The sequence below is a fragment of the Micropterus salmoides genome, unplaced genomic scaffold (assembly GCF_014851395.1).
Source record: "Micropterus salmoides isolate LMB-PRFRI ecotype aquatic unplaced genomic scaffold, ASM1485139v1 Ms_hic_scaffold_12, whole genome shotgun sequence".
Lineage (NCBI taxonomy): Eukaryota > Metazoa > Chordata > Actinopteri > Centrarchiformes > Centrarchidae > Micropterus > Micropterus salmoides.
The window spans coordinates 1,065,925-1,088,252 of record NW_024040263.1 but is presented as its reverse complement, the minus strand read 5'-3'; the positions used below and the strand labels follow the sequence as shown (position 1 = coordinate 1,088,252).

At 37.8% G+C, this 22,328-nt stretch overlaps 1 protein-coding gene across 1 annotated transcript; it reads left to right on the top strand.

The window, feature by feature from the left end:
* The first annotated feature begins 74 nt into the window (after window positions 1–74).
* zgc:92360 (uncharacterized protein LOC436988 homolog) lies at window positions 75–21,811 on the top strand. Its single transcript, XM_038712750.1, has 11 exons — window positions 75–523; window positions 2,718–2,848; window positions 3,829–3,920; window positions 8,194–8,276; window positions 8,361–8,473; window positions 9,997–10,143; window positions 12,152–12,235; window positions 12,427–12,489; window positions 15,603–15,674; window positions 18,283–18,514; window positions 19,768–21,811. Exons 1-11 carry the CDS (start codon window positions 436–438, stop codon window positions 19,794–19,796), a joined length of 1,134 nt encoding a protein of 377 aa, XP_038568678.1. The 5' UTR covers window positions 75–435; the 3' UTR covers window positions 19,797–21,811.
* Window positions 21,812–22,328: the final 517 nt, after the last annotated feature.

Sequence of the window (22,328 nt, the reverse complement as noted above, 5' to 3'; positions counted from 1 at the left end):
GCGGAAAAGCAAGTCTGAACAGCCTCTCCACTTCACTTCCTCGTGTAGAGTTTCACTGCCGTTCACGCACCTTCCCGAGCACAGAGCACTGGGGGGCTGTGGCGGTGATTTGGCTCCAGACTTCGGCAGGACGCGCCTCACAGACCACCTGAAGGGTATCAACACTCGCTATCTGGCCCGCGGCAAAAGAGAAGACAGAATGGAGTTTTTTTGTGAAAACTTATGAAGAGGCTTTGATTTAATTTTTCTTCAATCTGAGGCACACCGTGCAACTGGCCTTTGCTGAGGGCGCATACCTACCTGTGCAAACTCGCCCAGGCCCGTTAGGTAGCAGTCGAGCCCGAGGAGACACACCTTACTTATCTTTTGTGGCCCCCCCCCTGCTCCACCTTCTCTCTCACTGAAAGCGCAGGAATATCCGACCTGAACACTGAAATGTCAGCAAATGAGAGAGCAACGCGTGCACTGAAGGAGATCCTGCAAATCCCTGGAAATGACACTTGCGCAGACTGCGGTGCATCGGGTAATGTGAAAAAATCTCTTAGCAGTGAAATGTTACGAACAAGGAAATCACATTTAGCCTATAGCATATCTTGAGTTGCTGAGATGTCACGTGTAGGAGGTGGGGAGCGTTTGGTGTACCTGTACCAACAAGGTAGTTATAGGTATTCTTTAAAACACATCATAAGCCTTTTTTCAACCACTGCAGACCAAAGTATTTCAGAGTCTAGAACTTGATATTTAACATAAAACTAAATGTGCCAGACACTTTTTTTGATTTTGCGTTTTGTTATTCTGACATTAAATAAGTGGCAAGGTGAGTTGGGAACTCTTGAGGGTACCTGTGCAGGTACAACGTAGTATCCTGTGTTGTAGGCTGCAAGAGAAGGATCTTTCAAAGTTCAACAAGTCTTAACTTGCTGAGTGAAGGGATGCACACACCCCTGCCTAGTACTTACCAACTGTGGAGTTAACTCAGCTCACTTAGAAATCTTAGGTAGGCTACATTATAGGAACTATACTGCACTGCAAAGGAGTAGCGGTGAACTAAAATGATTAAAGTTTTCAGGCTGACTGGCTGGCAAACTGTAAAAAATATATTTGAATGCCTCCATTTTACATCTTGTTTATGTTGACTATTTTACCCAAAGACATTATTATCACAACCAATACCTAATGAAGATGCATTCTGCTTTAGCTAGCTACCAGCTTTCCTTTCCATTTGATGTAGTTTTATAAAGGAACACTTAATTTAGTATTTTTCTGTAATAGCAGTTTATATGTACTTCAATATAAGAAATTATTGTACAAATGAATACTTGTGTCATTTTAAAGTAGCTTAACTACACTAAATCATGAATTCCAGTCTGTCTGTCTAGGGAATGAAACATTTCTGTGGCTGATAAAACACACGACAAGGCGTTGCACTGGAGCTGCCAGGTTAAGTGCCTTGCTAAGACAGCGTACTCTGCCAAGTTCCAAGATTCAGTCCATCCAGTCACATTCTGGGACATATTCCATTTAAACTAATTTTCTCTGTTCCTCGTGATCAGGGACAAAAGAAGGTCCCTTTTTGGTATGTGTATGTATGGGCAGGTTACTTTTTATCTTGCTATCTCTCAGGCATTGTGAAACAGTAACACACACACACACACACACACACACACACACTGTTTACTGGCAGGCTGTAGAATGTGTGTCAGGAAAATAAAACGGGTGTGGTTCAAACAAAGAAAATGTCTCTCTGGTTGGATTTATTTGTGTTTTATGAACACAAGATTTGAATCTTCACAGAAAGTGCAATGCTTTCTTGAGTTGAGCAAGACACAGAAACCCAAACTCTTCCTAAAGAGGCGAAAGGTCACAGTCCAAATACACATCTAATGTGAAGCATGGTGAGTGCATTTGGGCATTTTACACTTTCCCTGGAAATGAAGGTGTTCAGAAACTTAATTTTAGTTTTCACAGTATAAGAATAAATAACTGTGCTGTCGACAGCTGTCTCATCATTGATTGCTAATGGTCTGAATGGTTTGACTGCTTGTTTCTTTGTCATAATTGACTGACTTTTTGTTCAGTATGAGTTGTGCTGTCATTATAAGACTTAATATGTATCATCCATTTAAAAAGGTTGTGTATTTTCAGAGGAATTGTCATTAGTCCCATCACTTAGTTGACTGCCAAGAATTTCATCAGAAACAATTAAAAAAATCAGATAATCAGTAGTGTAATTTTCAAAAGCAAAATCTGAGGAGTTGCTGTCTTTGTCTTTGTTACAGATAAAATATCTAAATGGAATGTTAATTTGACTTGTAAACTAAAGTCATCACCTCAGGGTTTCCCCTGGAAAACTGGTTAGTGGAGATGGCACTGTCAGCGTGGCTTTGCAATGTGATGTAGTGCTACAGCTAAAGCTAAATAAGTCCAACATTATATTTCATAAAGATTTCTTCTGACTCCACGTAGGGGTCTCAGAACTTGTGATGGTAATTTTTCACTATTTTGTTTAGAGATTACTTACTAATCAAAAAACAGTTGATTTATTGTTAAAATCAAACATGTAGGTCTTGACTCCTTGGACTTAATAGCTTGTATCCCTCTCTCTTAGCTCTTCTCTCTTTCAGTTTATGTCTGTCCTTCCATATCCACCACACCATCTCTCCTCTTATGCATTCATCCCCATATTCCATTTGTTCTCTCCATCTCCCTCTCTGCAGTTCCCGGGTGGGGCTCCTGCTCCCTGGGGGTGTTCATCTGTCTGGACTGCTCTGGGATCCACCGCAATTTACCCAGCATCAGCAAGGTCAAGTCCCTGACCCTTTCCCACTGGGAGGACCACGAGGTTCAGGTGAGACCTCAGAGCCAGAGCAAAGAGCCTCAATGTTTGGACAGAATACACAGGATCAATTTAAATATTTCACTGACTAAGACCTTCTGCTGTTCTTCCGTCTTGTCTTTTAAGTAACACTTCCCTGAGTTGGAAGGGTTGTATTTACTGAATGAAACTGTGGTGATAATTTGAAAAAGTTGGTTCGGTGATGAGCAATTTGTTTCCCTAACAACCAGCTGCCACTCTCAGTGAATGCATTGATGTGTATGTAAAAAATACTAACAACAATCCATGTACTGAATTGTTCTGTGTGATCACAGTGGCAAAAAAAAAAACGTTTGTTGCTCTGTTACTGATTTTCATTCTGGTTTTTGTTGTTTTTAACTGCAACCAGTTGGCAGGCAACCTTGAGAGAGACTCCAGGAAGTTAGTGGTACTTGCGAAGAAATAGTCTAGCCTGGCACATAACTCATCTTAAAATGGTGATTTGTCATTTTTACAATTAGTTCCTTGCCAAAATTAGACAAACAAGATATAAAGTGTTGACTTGTGAACTTTAGAGGTAATGTTAATTGGATTTTTTAGTCAGAGCCAGGCTTGGTGTTTCCCCATTTCCAATCATTGTGCTTAGCAAAACTAAACGGCTGCTGGTGGTCATTTATTATTTATTATAATTAATAAGAGTGATATCTAACTCTCAGCAGGAAAAGGAATAAGCATATTTCCCGTTTGCCTAATAGTTTCTGAAATGTTAGGACATCACATTCCTGCCCAATACATTTCACAATGTTCCTGAAACTGTGCAAGGGATTCACAGATACCAGATAATAAATGATTTTGGTACTTTGCACATCTTTATCTAAAATATGTGTTGTATTTATCAGCATATTTTTATTTTACTGTAAAACTGTCAGGTAATGTGCTGGGTGTCATTAATCCTTGAATAATCTGTCTCATTTTGTGTGTGTGTGTGTGTGTGTGTGTGTGTGTTTTGGCAGTTCATGGTGGAGAATGGTAATGAGCTGATGAAGAGTAAATATGAGGCTGCTGTCCCAGCCTACTACTACAAACCAACCCGCAAAGACTGCCAGTAAGTAACCACAGCTATGAATACACGCACACATGTATGCAACCAAATGTACCATTCATACATTTTCTGTTCAAACATTGTATGTGTATTTTGTACTGTATTTGCAAGTGTTTACCAGTGTACAGTGTGTGATCATGTGCATTCATGCATGTGTTCCTGTTTTTGTTAGTACATGTGCACGTGTGTGTTAGGACTTAACCCCCCACCAAAAAAACCCCACTTGCTTATTACAATCCCGTGACAGCCACAGATAGCGGATTTTTGTTTTCTTTTTTGGGTCAGAGCAAGGGCTGGACAATAAAACAATAATAATAATTATCGCAATATAATTTTTTTCAATAACAATATAACAAATGTTCAATTAAGATTCAACAAATGTTTGATTTTATTCACTTGAATTATACACAAATTAGGACTTCCTTTTTTATTAAGATGGTTATTTTGTTGAGGAAAAAGGACTGAAGAAAAGCTTTTACTTAATTTTACTCACGCATATGTGTTGAAAAAGATTTTATCATAATTGTTTTGAATATTCTGCTTCAGATTTCTGAAGTGATCCACTGTTTGGCCTCAAGTGTTGACCATAAAGATGAGTTTAAACCACAATTAACCATCAGGTTTCTTCAACTTTCCCTCAGTAGCACAAATCAGCCTTTAAACTCAAAAGAAATAAAGATTTGAAACTTATCGTGATAATTATCAATATCGAAAGATATTAAACTTTTTATCGGGATAACATTTTTGGCCATATCATCCAGCCCTAGTCTGAGCATGTAATTTATTTATTGCTGTCAGGATGTAAAGAGAATGTCAACAAATATGACAAAAATGCTTCTGAAATAAATTGCCCACCCAAGTGTTATTCCAGTGACATTATCACCTGAATTTAGTTAAACACTCTTCCATCTTTTGAATTGTTAAGCAGCCCCACTCTAAGTCTAAATTACATTTCGGTGTGAAGTAGGTTAATTGGGAAGGAGGAGCACTTTTTCCGTTTGCAATAAACAAAGAAAAAACACTCTTGTGTCCTTATGTCACTCTATAAATTCAAATCTCGACTCATTTCTGTAGCTTTCAAGTTGGAGTGGACCTTGATTAATATAAGATTTAAAAGTTAAAAGTTTCTTCCACAGGGAAGCTGACTTTCTAACAATGTCATGTTCTCATTCACCTTTGAAGGTGGTGTTTGTTTGAAATAATACTTGCGCAGAGAGTGAGAAGGACAGAGCTTTCAGACTTGAAATCTTGCAGGTGGTAGGAGATGCATACAGTGCCTTCAGAAACCATTCAGTTTCCCTTGTACTTGTGCTTAAAAATTTTCAGTGTATAATACAGAAACATTCAACCCCTGTGACAGCACTCTACAGGAGCACCTCTTGGCAGTGATTCATACACTTTTGGATATGTCTCTATTTTGGTATTTTCAGCTTTTCTACCAGACAGATTTGCACAAGCTTGGTCAAGTTGACGAGGGAGTGTCTGGGAAAATGCTGCTTTTTAATGTAATTCCACAGATTATAAAAGGATTCAAGTCTAGACTGTGAATCTGCCATTCAATGAATTTTGACATTTGGGCTATGAAGTGAATCCAGTAGAGTGTGTGTGTGTGTGGGGGGGGGGTGATCTTTATTCACCTGCAGTTTGAGGATCTTAAATTTTCAGACTCCTCTCCTCAATGAATTAAGTTGTTCTTGACAAAGAACATTGAGACCCATAAACACTAACCATTTCTTATTAACAGTCAGTTTCTCCACCTTATTGTTTTTCTTCTGGTCTTTAACAACTTTTATTTTCATCTTCTTTTATGTTTGAAATGTTTTCTGGTCTCTGCAGTTTCATGAAATGATCATTTTACCATGAAAATGTGCGATCTGCACATGGAAAGTTAGAGTAATGCATTTTTTACCAAAACCTACAATACTCAAGGTTTTCTTATGCGGTTATTTTGAAATATTACCTCGAAGGGATTCAGTCCTGAGTGTCAGCCTTTTGTCATTAATTGTGTGAACCGATATCCATGTGTGCAACTTGTGAGAGTGTGATTCTTTGAAACTTTGATTATATTAGCGTGCCACCTCATCACTAATAGCTGCTGTCAATTCATCCACAAACAATAGTTTACTCAATGTTATTTTATTAAATACACTAATAACTACAGCCCAATGTAAATTGTTAAACTAAAAGCCTCCGGCGCTAAAGCCTTACTGCCAAAAGTTTTACCTAGATGATTTATTATCCTCCATAATTTGCAACAACTTGAAGAAAATTGTTTGTTTTACTACTGATGACAGAAAAGATGTGCAGGCATGTGAATATTTGAATTCCTTCAGTTGTCTGCCATATTATCACAATAAAGTCAAAGTCAGCTAGCCAACACCATTTTAGAAACCATTTCTGAAGCATTTTTTGTCTGCTGTCTGGCTGCTGCAGAGATGCATTCTCCTGACTACAGGGAGCCTCCAGATCACCTGTAAACTAGTGTGTCATTGTGGCAGCAGCTCACAAACAAGAGTGTCTGGAATTGTATGAATTTAAATAATGGAATTTTTGGAATAAAAGCAAACCTTCTCACAGAGTATGCTTGACTGAAAAATGTAGTGTGTGTGTTGAATGGAAGAAACAGCTCACCCCTGTATCTAAAAAGAATTGCCTGAGGGCAGCTCAAATCTCCACACCCTTTCGCTCATACACACACATTTCTACACACATGCTTATTTGATCATTAAGCTGCATTCAGACCAAGTGCATATTTAATCCTCGCGGGGGTTTTATCACCGGACAACTGGCAGGTTTTCACACACAACACGATAACGCAAAGAAACACAACTCGTCATTACTACAGCTGAATGAACCCCAAGTAAACATTTTGCGGTGATTTAATAGCAATAAATAGATCAAACTGATGCCGAAATAACTACAATATGATGCAGATTTTGTCAGGTTTGTCAGCCAGACCACACGACAACAACTTTTAAAACTTTTAATTGTTTTCTGAATGTAGTTTGGATCGAGCTGGGCTATGCTATGCTAACTTGTTCACAGTAAAGTACAACGATAGCTGGAATAAAGTTAAAGACACATTTTCTGAACTGACCAGGTAGTTCAACTTCCTCGCTTTTTTTTTCTCCAAGTATTGTCCAGTTTTGTCCATTTTTTATATAAATATGAAGTAGTAGTCCAACAGAGTTCTGGGTGCCAACTGATGCAAACAGCAACAGTAGAAACGGATGTGCATGGAAGCTAGCTGCCACGAAGCGCGAGTAAAGATAAATCAACGTATTACTCACAAAAACTTAAGTAAAAAGCTAATTTATTTATCCATAGCTGTGGTAAAAACAGTTTACTCCAAGCTCCTCCCACGAGTAAACTGCGTAGTTGTCAGAGCATAATCCAGTCCGATTACGTGTGTTTATTCTTCCAAAAGCTGCAGCGCTGTCTCTGTCCTCGGCTATTCCCCGCAGTTTAGTTGCCCTCCGCCGGCCAGCGGCTTTCAATCCCCCACTCTGCCTGGCCCGCTCCACACAACACTAAGAGCGACTTTCTCGCTCGAGTTGAAAATGTTCAACTTACGCGAAGAAATAAGAATAGTTAGTTTCGCTAAAACTGAATTCATGGTATAAATGAAAACAAGTAAACTTGCAGTGTTCAAGTGTTTTTCTGTTTAGGTGACATACTTGGAGAAAAATATTATATTTTCTGATGTTATTGGTCTGTTATGCTATGGCTATTACAGTTATGTATTTATTGGCTTCGGTTAGCTTTGCTTGCTAGCTAGTTGAACAGCTAATAGGAAACATTGTTGAAAAGTTGGGATATTTTTTCATGCTTTTTTAGCCAGATAGATTTCCAAACATATATTTATGAAATGTGTGAGTTTGAAAACTGGGCTGACAGTGCTAGCTAACTTGATAATAACCATGGAAATGTAAAATAGTAAACAACACAAATTTCAGTCTCTCACATAGATTGAATAAGAACTAGACTGTGACAGTAGCATTATTATTGGCATTCCATTTAATATATACTTAAACAAGTTATAAACTGTAAAACATATTAAAGAGCTTTGATACATTTACTGAAATGGGCAGTAAGAGACAATGTAGGCAAATTAACTGTTCTATTTGAGCAGAATAGTTGGTTCTCTATCCAGTCTTGGTTTCTCTATCAGCTTTCTCTCCACAAAGTATACAAGTCGTCTGTTGGTCTTGCAGCTGGTACTTTTTACAAGCTAGCTCTATTGACCTTTCATCTCTTTGTGTGTGTGTGTGTTCAGGGTGTTAAGGGAGCAGTGGATTAGAGCAAAGTATGAGAGGAAGGAGTTCTCTGAGCCAGGGAAAAATGTTACATATGAAGGAGGTGAGTGTGAACGCACACACACTCATGCATACATGCATAAAAACACATTCACGCTAATAAATGACCTTTGCTGGTTTCCTTCAGGAACTAAAGATGGCATGTTGATGAAGAGGGGGCGGGACAACGGGCAGTTCCTCAGCAGGCGATTCGTCCTTTCAGAGAGGGAGGGAACTCTAAAGTATTTCACCAAATATGACGTAAGGAGCGGTTTTTTAGAGGCCACACTCACCTACACACACTTGTATGTACACACAGCCTACACAAAACCATGCCTGCCACCGCCAGCAACCTACTATAATTAGACAGCCTCCTAGTAAGTGTTGTTTGAAGGCTATAGTTTACTTCCAGCACATGTGAAACACCCACACACACATGCAACCGCAACACAAATACCTTAATTAGAGAACACTTTAAAGACATGTTCAATAGACAACACCCTGACATTATGTGCTGCAGTATTTTTGCACACAGTTAACTTTATAATTATACATAACTACCAAAAACCTACAAAACCCTCCGGTGTGCAGAGACATGCTTAACCAGTAGTCTGTCCTCACTGTCAGTGTAGCTCATTCACTTTGCTGTACACCTCCCAAACCAATTAGGGCTGGAAGAACTGGGAGCTCTTTGTTTGTCAAAGTAAACCAGCTCAGGGGAAGTGGGGGGAAAAAATATATTTAAAAAGACTGTCACTCTCATTTTTAAATATGCATTTCCAGCGTGTTTAGCATATGTCTTGGCATACGCATATCCTTTTTACTGGGGTTGCTTTGTATTCTTCTGGAGGCTGTTATAGCAAACAATCAAACAAAAACATCCTCACAGAGTCACAGTGATTAATAAAGTGAGCTGGGTTTCAGAAGCCTTGAGATGTGTAAAATATTCAGGCACATGTTACATGCTGACTCAAGTCCAACTGACTAATGCACATTAGTTTTAATTAAAAAGTGTAAAATCTAGCTATCAAATCTGAAAAAGCATACATGTGCCTGTTATCTGTTAAAGTCAAGGGCAGAAGATACACACAGACTCAGATTCTGTTCCTAGATGCTTATTTAAATTCAAGTCAGGACAGATTAAAATGCACCTTCCACACACAGGTTTTCTGGGATTAGTGTCGGTCTTGACATGATGGTTATCAGTGAAGCAGACTGATGTATACATAATAGCTCTAGATATTATTTTCATTGTTAAAAAGAAGACAAAATATGGCCCCAAGGGTTGATACACACACCTTGACTGAATAACTGCCATAACTGGCGGCAAATGCTCATGCTTGCGAATTTTTCACAAAGATGTTTGTTATCATGACTGGTCAAAGTCAGGAGGAGGTCTATTAATTGGCCTCAGTTATAATTTATTTTAGTTGTTAAACAATTATATCTAAAAACACATGCAAAAAACAAACAAATAAAATAAATAGCTGCCTCACATTAATTTTATTCCAATAGTGAAAAGAAAGTATACATATATGCTTTAAAGAAAGTTTAATTCCACATTCTAACAAGTTGGGTAATCATCAAGATAAAATAATACATTGCTACTTACGTAGCCTTCTTTAACCTGTAATCATCAGATTTGCTGTCATCAGTCTTCTATTGATTCTAAAATTCCTGAAGAGAGGGCAGATCAGCAGTTACAGTATGTAGCCTCCATGTTGTTGACCCTTACATTTCAACAACACACCCTCTCCTCCACCTTTCCTCCCTTTGTCCTGCAGGCCAAAGAGCCCAAAGCAGTAATCAAGGTGGACGCCATCAACGCAACCTTCCAGCCTGAGAAGATGGGAAACCCCAACGGCCTGCAGATCACCTACCTCAAAGACTACAACACTCGGAACATCTTTGTCTACCATGACAGCGGCAAGGTATGCATCGCTGTACTGTGTGTGTGTGTGTGTGTGTGTGTGTGTGTGATGATCAGTGCAACAGAATCTAAAAAAAAAGAAAATGTTTAGTATTTGCAGAGATGCAGCGTAGGACTGTAAGATATATTTAAACCTGCAGCGTGGCGATTATGTCTCCCTCTTCTGACAGTCAGAGTAATTACACAACAGTGTTGACGCATGCTTATGACATATATGCTCTGCCATACTGAGTTGCTGCTGTCCCTACGGTTGCTCCCCCCTTCACCTCCAAACCAATCATTTCTGTTTGGCGTAAAACACAACACTAGTGGTACGCTAGTGTGGGAATGTCGCCACAGACACCAGATTTAAAAGCTCCTGTATACAGAGAGATTTACATGGTGGTGATAGGATTAATCAACATTGTGTGAACTCGTTTGGCAAGGGTTTGAATGCAACATATATTCATTTATATGTAAAAGTCCTGCACTCTAGCTTTAAGGCTGGATGAAAAAAAATTGCACTCTTGATAAAAAGATAGAATGTCCTATCTCAACTTAAATTGCAGCATACATTGGCATTCACAGGGGATATCTGTCATCACATTAAGGGACAGTCAACTGTTGAAGTTTGTGGTGTTGTGTGTACCATCTGTACCAATTTCTGCCGACTGATGGCATCTATTAGCAGATGACATTTAAACTCTGCATCTATCATTCTGTCTCATTCATGAATATTGAACTAGAAGGGCACTTGGAGAGGGCAGACCTCCACCAAAGCCAATAGTTCAGTCTTCTCTGATATGTAAATCTGCAGGCGCACCCACTATATATGTGTGGATAGATTTCCAAAACTATTAGAATTACAGCATGTCAAAATATGGTTGTGCCTAGCTGAAGCCTCAGCTGTGCATTTGTTATGTATTTCAAGTTATTATAAAATACAAAATTCAGTTTATTTTGCCATGGACACTGGTGTTACAATTTACTTATTTTGCAAACAAAAGTGAAATTTTCTTTGTATCTGCCATGTGATCCACTCCATTCCTTGGCCCATGAAACACTATCCACCGAGTTTCATGAAAATCGAGCCAGTAGTCTTTCCGCAATCCTGCTGAAAGACAAACAGCATCGAAAACATAACCTCCTCAGTGGAGGTAATTACATGGAACAGTTTAGTGTTGTCATAAGGTTGAGAAGTTATTTGTGGTCCAACATCTGAGACTTGACAGTCTGCAGCAAACCAAGTCATGAGCTAATTCGTGATATAGAAAGTGATTTTGCACATTAATGATCAGTCTGACAGACTAAACTATGTTTCTATGCATACTAAATTAAAATTCTCTATATGGGTCAGGTCACAGTGTTTAGGAATATATTGGCCACTTGTGTGTGATTTAGACAGACACGTTAGAACCCATATTTATATCAGTGGACGCAAAAGTCATAATTAGGTCGTAAATAAAGATTTTAACAGTTTAAACATTATTAAACACATTATTTCATGAATCACAATCAATACTGATCTGAGCAAGCATGAAGATAAGTCCACAACCACCATTACAGGGAGTATTTGGCAAACAATTTTCTGACCACAAAAATGTTAACACCAAAGCACTATGATGATATGAGTTTTCCTGAATTACAAGAGCTAGTGAACAACTGGTCAAACATTACTTTGAAGGTTCATTCTTGAATTCTTGATCAAGACAGCAGCTTGACAAAAAAAAAGGTTTCAAATCTTTTTGTCAAGCATAATGTTTTCCAGCACAGCTTCACAATCACCAAGACATCAGAAATACAAATTTACAACATTTACAACATTTACTATAACATGTAGTGGTAGTTTATTTGTGATAATTATGATTATGTATCATAAGATAAAATTGGCTGTCTGAGCTGTATTATCCTCAAAGACACTCACACAAACCACTGATATTATCTTCTCTTTCAAAATGATGGGGGTGGGGCAAACAAAAGATTGGAATAATTAATTTTTCTGTTTCTAAAACTCTGTCTCTGTCCATTAGGAGATCGTAGACTGGTTTAATTCAATTCGTGCAGTTCAGCTTCACTATCTAAAGGTGGCCTTTCCTGGGGCAACAGATGCTGAGGTGAGCGCCCACCCAGACATTGATTTTATGTCTGTGCTTTTGAGATACTAAGATTGAGGTGGCTAGAAGTACTGTATTTATACTTAATGTACATGTTGGCTAGCACTTTCCCAGAATGGATATTCAGCACTGAAACCCTTTGTATCATCATGGTGTTGCTCTTTATTCCTTTGCCTTGCTGTGTTTTTTAGCTGGTACCCAAACTTACCCGGAACTTTCTGAAGGAAGGATACATGGAAAAGACAGGTCCCAGGGCAAGTAACACACACTCACACACACACACAAAGATACATAGAAGTCGGCTCAATGACAATGTCAGTATCGAGTACACAAGTTGATATTTTCATGAATCAGTAAATGTAGATCCCGGTGTATTCAAAATCACTCCGGGATGTCAGTGTTAGCTTTAAAATACAATAGATAAGGCATAACATGCCTTATGGATGCTGAAATGCATCCAGAGTCTTCTCTAGATGGCACTAATGTTGCCAGGGTACACTTAGAACATAAGGCAGAGTTGTGTCTTTTGCAGCAAGTGTGTAGGTCAATTCACAATCATCTCTCCTTACTTTACACCTAATCAGCTCCCAAGTGGGCTACTCGTTAAAATAAAAGGTGTTTGAGAATTCATGCACAACACAAATGTCCTCCATATTGTTATAATGACTCATCAGTGGTTATATGAAGTTGTCCACATGCCCCGTTCACAAGTTGATATTCATGGTAAACACTTAATATCATTTTGGCTAAGCTGAAGCACTGTTTGTGTAAAACAGTATTCTTTTTCATGTTTTGGGGAATAAAACATAGGACAGCAATATACTGTGTTCAAAACAATTCAGGATAAAAATCATACCAAGCCAAGCTTAATATTCATAAATGCATAAGGTATTTCTCATCAGGGTAGCCAATGTTAATAATTCCAAATGGAATAGAATTTCTGGAGTCCAGAGGTAATAAATGGCAATAACCATACCTCTCCTGGAAGTATCAAACTAATCACATGACCTGTAGTAATTTCAAAGCATGAACTCAGCTCAAATTACCAACCATATAGCAAACTTTTTTCCCCTTCCGGCAATGTATAATTTAGCTTCACAATGCGATGACTTTTTTTCCATAGGTGCTATAACTATAACCTCTCTCAATAGATCAGGTTGGCAAATAGAACATTGGCAAGTTTTACATTATTAGAAAGTGACACATCAATAATCCTATAATGTATAATGTATGTATATATATTGTGTATTGTCCAGCAATGGATTCATTCTCATGTGCAAATGTGTTTGACTAAACAGAGATGTGGGTTTCCTAAATAATTATATGATGTTCCTGGAGTCCAGTTGGTATTAAACTATAGGACTGTAATGTTTAATGTAAGTTTTAAATGTGGACACCAGGAAGACTAGCTGTGCTTTAGGGCACCAACAAATACAGAAATGCATGTGTCAAAGCAGAAACATTAACACACACACCATTTTTAAAAACCTAAACCAGACCAGAATGCATGATACAATTACGCAACGAACATCCTATTATGTTCTGCGAATGTATAAAAATTCAGAGGAAGTCCAGTTGACCTTGATTTTGAATCAGGATGCAGAATTGAGTTTCAAACTTATATTCCATTTAACAAGTTGGACACCGTTCCCTCTTCAAACCCCCACCTGTGATCCCAGCTCCCACTCTCCCTTCTTTAATGGAATGAGAGGTGGGGTAAGAGGTTAACTAGCCCTGGTGTCAATGTGGCTGCTTTCTACCGCTGCCTGACAGGCTGACAGACAGCTGAGAGGTCCTACCTGCCTGCCTCACCGTCCGTCAGTCTGTCTGAGAGGGAATAAAAGGCTTCCAGCTGAGAATCGACTTAATACTTATGTGTCAAAACATCAAATACACACAGAAACACAGACATAAGTTGGGGTTAAGCAAACACACAAAGGTGCATTTGTGCATATGCATTTACGCACATTTACACAAGTTGCAACACTTTTATATTCGTATAAGTACACTCACTCACTTTCACACACAGGATTCAGACTGAAACACCTACGCGGGCAACACTAAGCAATCTGATTGCTTGCTGCCACACGACTTTCTGTTTTCAGACACACACAGACAGACTCTTTGTTTAATCTCCATCTGTCAGGCTGAGAGATGAAAGGACTCACTAACTTTCTGCGCTGGGCTGATTTATAAAATGGGTGTCATAATTAATTTCCCTCACACACATGTGAGGCATATTTGTTCAAGGAGTTACTGGCAAATTGAGAAGGGAACAGTAAATTGTTCAGGCTTATGCCACAACAAGAATATCAAACACTTTTATGAGGAAAATATGGCAGCAGTCGAGGACCTGAGCGTCCTCAGATTTAAAATCCCTGAAAAGAACTCAAGCTTCTTGTGCACTTCAGTAAACTCTCTGAAGGTGCTGTGCTTCATTTTCTTCAATAGCGTGGATTTAGTTCTGCTCCACTGATGTATACATTCATCCGTGACAACAAATTTGGCTTTTCAAATTCAGTATCATAGGGTTATGAAAGAGGTGCCATAAACATCCAGATGTGGCTGTCAAGTGGAAAACCAGTTTTAGTATTTAGCACTAACAGAAAACCATGTAAATAAAATGAGGCCAAATGCATTTCACTGCATTAAAGCCTGAGATCAGGTTTAATACATTTCCATGATCAGTTACAAGATAATGCTACACTACCTATTCTTAAAAAGGAAAGTATTCTTGACAAAGTGGCTGAATTAGGCTGCAAAGAGATTTAGGGTCTTCAGGGAGATGAAAGGGTCAAAACACAAGCAGCACATACTCATCCCATGTTCTCAAAGTCCATTTCCATGTTAGTGATACAACAAAGCCCCTTTTGACATTTGATGCTTTAATATTTTGTGTTCACTGAATAATAAATTAAAATGACGACAATTTATACTTATTAAGTCATTTTTCAAGAAAAATGTCAAATATCTGCTGGTTCCAGGTTCTCAGATGTAAATGTAAATTGAATATCTTTGGATTTTGGACTGTTTGTTGGACAGAAGAAATAATTTAAAGGTGTTGGGCTCTGAGAAATTAATATGGGCATTTTTTTGATTATGTATAAACATAATAATAAATTGAAAAAATAGTTGATCATTAGTTGCAGCCCTAGACACTTTAACAATTGACAGTGTCTGATAAAGATGAAAGAACCAGGAAACTCTGATGTACAGAGTATGAATCACTTTTTCATGTAAAAACCAGACAGACACCACATTTGGTACAAGTACAATGCTGCTCTGTGTTTTTATACAGTTTCCCTCTCTTTTTCTGTCTCACTGACCTCATGTCTGAAAATTTCCGTCAATTTGTTTGTCTTTGCAGCACACGGAAGGCTTCAAGAAACGCTGGTTCACTCTGGACCACAGACGACTCATGTACTTCAAAGATCCCCTGGTATGGTATCCTTTACACACACCTACTCATATCAACAGAAAGACTTCAGTATAGGCAGCATATATTTAAGTATTTAGTTGATGCCTGGATGACTATGGTTTAGGTTCTTAATCATACCTACCAACAACAGTGCCTCCATGGTATCTTGTGCTCAAAAAAGAGGAGGTTTTTTTTTCATCAAGCAAATTACATTAAGTAGACGATATTGGATATGAAGCCATGACTCAGTGGGGAGAGTGTGACATAAGGTACTTTCATTTGTATGTAACATTATTAGATGGCATTTGTTGCCATGACTTCATAGTATGGATTGCCTAAATTAAGTGAAACGCAAACCTGCAGTTACTCATTCTTTAAGCTACTCTGGATACTTCCACAGACAACATCATGTGCAACCTAATTTATCTGATATCAGTGCTTGAAAGGTAGAGATGTTGTGAAAGTGAGATTCTCAGTCATTTAATCATTAGAGTTTTTATTGCAGTGGTCATCACATAGACTTGCCTTGAGAGGGAAGGATCCAGATTTCACAAGACTTTGCTAAATACACATCAGATAGCCAAGTCAGATTAACTCAGCATTGTTGCTGATGTAATAGTTCAATGGAGAAGTGCAATAATGTTAAGTGACTGAAATGTCCGACTTACCCCAAGAGTGTTAGACAAGAAAAAATGGTAGATGAAAGGGGGAGGAAAGAGGATGTCTACTGAAGTTAAGTGTTGGCTGGGAATATATGGAGATTTCAAAGCAAGTATAATTTGATCACTTGGATAATAACTAAATTATGCATGTTAGATGCTGTGTATTAAATAGTTCAATTTGTATGTAATTGTAATTTGCACTGCTAACAACAAAATGAGATTCATTTGAAATAATTAAGTTGTGCCACATTTTAGTTAGAACAGAACAAAGAGTTATAGAACTCAAAAGGATCTTTTTGAAATATTGTTTTAAAGGAAAGAGTTACTTTGTACTGTGCGTGTGTGTGTGTGTGTGTGTGTGTGTGTGTGTGTCCTCCAGAAGTGTCTTGGAGCTTCTAAGAGAAGCCGCCTAGGCCAAAATTGAATACTTCCCTTGCACATACACACATACTGCCATGTACATACATACTGTCATGCACATACATGCATTGCATACAAGCTTGCACATACATACATTCTCTCATGTGTAAGTATGCTCCAGGTGAGTATGTATGGGTGTGCAAAGTGAGTATGTATGTATGCGTGAGGTTAAGTATGTAGGTATGCGCAATGTTAGGTATGTATATATGCACGAGGTGAGTATGTATGTTCGAGTGGTGGGAGGGTGCAATACATAATACATAGTACAGTGGATAACAATCATTCCTTTGGTGTGGGAGACCCAGCTTTCCACTTAGTGCCAGAGTCATTGCTCTTCATACAGCCGGTCTGGGGATTAACTTCACACATATATACATACTTAACCTCAATACATACATATTCCCCTTCCACAGACATACATACTCACCTTGCGCATACATACATGCTTACGCATGACACTATGTATGTACTGTATGTGCAAGGCAGTATGTATGTGCATGAGAGTATCTACGTATGTGCAAGAAAAGTATTCAGTTTTGGCCTAGGCGGCTTCTCATACATTTCACATCCTCTGTGCTAACATCAGCATGTTAACAAGCTCACAATGACAATGCTGATGTTTAGCACCTTCATAATTTTAGCATGTTACCATGCTAACTAGCTCTGAAACACAATGTACAGCTGGGAATGATGGGAATGTATGGTTTTGCAGGTATTTGGCTTAGACTGTACATAAAGATGGAAGATGCGTCTCCCCCTCCTCCCAGTGTACAACAACTGTACAAAAACTGCGAAATTGTGCTAGTGACGTCGTTTGAAGCCAGAGTCTGCGCATTTATTTGGATTTGGTGCCACGGCAATAAAGTCCCGTCCATACACCCAGTCGACTAAATTGCAAGCAGGGCTTAGCTGTCAATCATGACGTAAAAGAGCTGTCATGTCATCCATCTTTATATACAGTCTGTGGGTTTTGGTCATAAACCAAAGTACCTTTGTACACAAAATTTGACCTGGTAATAGTGCTAGATGAAAAGTAAATTTATCGGCAAATCATCCTGTAATGTAAAGTTGCAACAATTAAGTAATAAATCAGTCAATTAGATATTGATTACATAATATATTAATCGATAATTATTTTGAAAATTAATTGTTTCAGTAAATTACTTCAGTAAAGTGAAAATGCTTTTTTGTCATAATAATAGTCAATAAAATATCTTTGGGATTTGGACTACCGGTAAGACAAATGAGCAGTTTTTGGCTCTTGGCATTTGTGATGGGACATTAAACTAAAAATCAAAAATGTTGATTAGTGATATGGTGCTAGAGGAAAAGTCAGGGGACCCCCTTAGTCAGTAGAATTAATCTTATTATCATGAATATGTGTAGAAAGTATCATGAAAATGAATCCTTCAGTAGCTGAGATATTTCAGACCAACATTGCCATTGCCACTCTGCTAGCATGGCTAAAAAAAGCTGTTTGATAGCTGAGAGTAACATGATGAGGAGAAATTCTACAGTTGTTTATTTCATTCTCCCTCTGTTTGAAGGACGCCTTTGCCAAAGGTGAAGTGTTCTTGGGGAACAAAGACCACGGTTACAGCGCCTCCCCCGGCTTGCCTGCCGGTACCCACTGCAACGGTGCCTGGCAAAACGGCATCACCATAGTAACACCCGACCGTGGGTTCCTGTTTACTTGCGAGACAGAGAGCGACCAGCAGGATTGGCTGAAACACTTCAATGATATCATGAGTGCTCAGATGTCCCCTCAGGAGTACACAAGTAAGAATTCATAACTTTTTAATAGGCATTAAATATTTAGTAGCTATTAGCCAGAATAATTAAATCTTTTTAGGTGGCTGTGTTTTAAGTGGTTGTTTTTTTATAGCTTCACATCAAATAGCTACTCGTCTTCATAGGGGCACCACAGAATAAATAATGAATTAACACTTATAAAAAGTTAATGTTGACATCTCTTTATTAAGGAAAGCTTTGCATGCCCCTTTTCAACATCTTCTTGTAGTCGGGTTAAAGTATCAATTCCTGGCTATTGAGTAGCTCCAGTGAACCAACTGTGGGTTAAAGAGATTTTGTTGCTCAGAGCACAACAATTTACAATACACTCACTGGTAGTTATCTACCTATTAATCTTACCTAACAAGACTTTGAATGTGTGTCACTCCCTCATTTACTCATTGACTACTCCCTATGTAATAAACACTCAGTAGTTTACTCTATAGTGAGCAGTAAATTTAGATTTCGGACACTTATCAATCATCGTCATTTTGAGTCATCAACGACAGACAGTTCTAGAGTCGGGCAACAGTACATTTTCACATCGATAAAATATGGAGCATTGCATTGTGGGATTGCACAACTCTGCAGAAAGCAGAATAAATGCTGTGGACACTGTAATGCTTCATGTAAAGAAATCTAAATCAAAATTAGATGGATATTGCCAAATATCACAAATCACAAATTTGCCTCAAGAGACTTCACAATCCAACCTCCTTAACCCAAACTTGTATCCTTAGTCCCTTGATTCAGATAAGGAAAAACTCCCCTCAAAAAAACTTTGAATGGGGAAAATATGGAAACCTCTGGAAGAACAACATAGAGGGATCCGTCTTCCAAGTTCTTACTTTTTGATCCTTGTTGGTGTGGTTAAATAAATGTACAGGTAGCGGTTGTCATGCTAACACGCTTATATTGACTATGTTAATATGTGAATGTTTAGCAGGTAATGTTTACTGTTTTCTTGTTTAGCATGTCAGCATGCTAATATTTGCTAATTAGCGCTAAACTCAAAGTACAGATACATTGTCTAGAAACCATAAATGTGAAGATTCCATGGTAGTCCATCCAATAGTTTTCAAGATATTTCACTCTAGAACAAAGTAGCAAAATGATAGACCCACTTAACGTCCCATATTGGTGCTCATGTCAAGAATTTATGTTAAAATGACAATTTGGCAATTTGTCTGCATTGGGAAAGAACAATTTTTTCTAACTTTGGACTCTGATTTGTTTTCAAGTGGAAGCCTTGTTCAGGCACAGGCATTGATGGACCTGAGGCCTGTGGGACCATCTCCTATCCTCTCATCCCATCACCAATCTGACACCGGACCTACATCGGCTTTGTCACTAACTCCACCAGTATTTTTGGGAAATGGTAGCAAAATCTTGGTATATGGTCCCAAGTCCTAAAGATGCTTTTTGGCAATGGAATTAAAATGCAAATAAGAGGCAAATGTAAATTAAGAATAAAAACATTAACAAAATTAACTTTAAAAAAATTAGAACAATTTAAAGTCAAATGTAAGTAAATATGTAAATGTACAATGGTAATCAAACATTTTACTTGATTTAGTTTCTGTGACATATGTGGCATTCATTGCTGTGGTGTCTTGCACTGCAAAGACATGACTTGTCAATCAAGCAGTCTGGGCAGTACTATAAGATATTTCTTTTTTATTTTACGCAGAACATATTTGAAATTCTACATAGTACTCTTTTCGTGGCCTGTTCAGACATGTTCCCTGTTGTCCATTCGATCTTACTATGGGAATGTAAAAAAACATCACTGCTTGTGGATTGATTGTTTTTTTCATAATGGTGAAATAATGAGGGTGGAATTTCAAGCTTTATTCAATGTGACATTTAAGACATTTCTAAGGTAAGAAATACCTTGGTTGTCTAGTATTATGGATTTTATGTCCAAGTCTGATGTCTGACTATTTGGTAATAATAAGGTATAGGGAGTCAAATGGGTCAAACAGGTACAGACCATTAACAGCACAGAAAACACCTGTATCTGTGTTGGATTCAGAATTCCTTTTGATTTTTCCATTTTTTTCTTTATTAAAGCAACTTTTATGTAAACGCAACAACTCTCATGACTTAGAGCAAGAATATACATGTTCAAAGTAATATACATCGTGTACCTTTCACAATGCTGTTTCGGTCCAAAAGATCAAAGAGATCATTTTTCCAAGCAAAGCAATATCATTAGACACACTACCTATATAGTTTATATCGTGAATTCATGGTGACATTTATGATTTTGTATTAGTGTATGACCGATATGGGTTTTTCAATTATCAATGCAATGATATTTGCAATGATATTTAGAGAACAGGGCGGCTGGTATATAATATGGATCAAAACAAAAAGGTCATGTAATGTATAATTCTATTATTCCTTGCAGAGTATAATCTAATATAATTGCTATTTTATCCAGTAACATGTTATTTTAGATGGATTTGGCATTAGATAATAGAAAAATGTAATGGTTTATGCTGTAGATTTCAGAACATGACTGATGTTTAAGAGAAAGTGGGGTACAGTTTGTCGGAAGTGAAATCATTCAACTACATTATAAGAACACTTATTATATATAAATATATAGCTGTCATTTAGGATGGGAGAAACACTGAGGAAACTTTTTCACAGCCTTCCCAAAACTCACAAGGGGGAGCGCTAACATCATTCCACAGCAGCCACACTGACAAGGCCGCCTGCAGATGTGTCAGCAGACATTTTATCTGCTGATACACCTGCCTTGTTAGTGCTGGTATCTGCTGATGCTGATTATCTCACAATGCCAGATTAATCGGCCAACCCATTATTTTAGATCACATATAGTCCGTTGCTGTTTTGTACTTTCTTTTAAATATAGACAAATGTTGATTCTGTAAGTAGTTTTTGAGACATGTGAGTACTTCTATTAAAGACATACTTGAAAGACAAAGATTTGCAAATGCATTGGGATAGAAAAGCTGGAAACACTGCAAACCATTACATAGTCTAACAGTGCCTTCATGTGGAATACAGTATATATACTTAGTATTTGTTTAAACAAACCAATAATTTTAATAAGTTATTTTTTTCCTACTTGTTTATAGATATCAAACTGCCAATTGAATACTGATAGTGGTATTTTGTTTTCAGCGTCTGTGTTTTTGTTTAAGGTACACATTACAAATTGATTTGGTGTCTTTTTTTAATAAAGATATTTCTATGCTTGACCATAGCTGACTGACATATCACATATATTCACTAATAAAAATATTTCCTCTGGATGTTGTCAAAGAATCTCTGTACAGATTTGTGTGATAATTAAATCATTTTAAAAATAGCCGCTTACTGTATATTATCACTCACTTCGGACTGAAGGGAAGTTATTCAAAAACTAGATTCAACCCTGATCCCATCCAGTGCATTTCTAGGAAAACTATTCTGGACAAAATATTATTTCTGTAAATATTCTAAGATTTCTTGCGCCATTCATTTAAATATTAAATGGGTAAAGTGTAAAATTCAGAAGAAACTTACATGCGTGAATACTCACTAATTTACAGAGGAAGCAAGTACATTCATTCATGTTTTTTAAAGTACTTCTAAAATTAGCAGAAAAGAATACATATGCTCCTTTTTTATGTATGATGTGTTTGGCTCTTGTTCTTATGGTATGTGTGTGTGGTTGTGGACAATTGCCAACCCCAGTGGTTTGTGGGTGTCTAAAACTAAACCTTTTGAGCTCAGACAGAGCAGATGGAGGCCCGAGAGGAATACCTCATAAATCTATAGGCACATG

Coding starts and splice junctions, on each gene's coding strand:
- zgc:92360 (XM_038712750.1), top strand. CDS start 436: ATGTCAGCAAATGAGAGAGCAACGCGTGCACTGAAGGAGATCCTGCAA. Junction 2,849..3,828: donor GGGAGGACCACGAGGTTCAG/GTGAGACCTCAG, acceptor GTGTTTTGGCAG/TTCATGGTGGAGAATGGTAA. Junction 8,277..8,360: donor AAATGTTACATATGAAGGAG/GTGAGTGTGAAC, acceptor GGTTTCCTTCAG/GAACTAAAGATGGCATGTTG.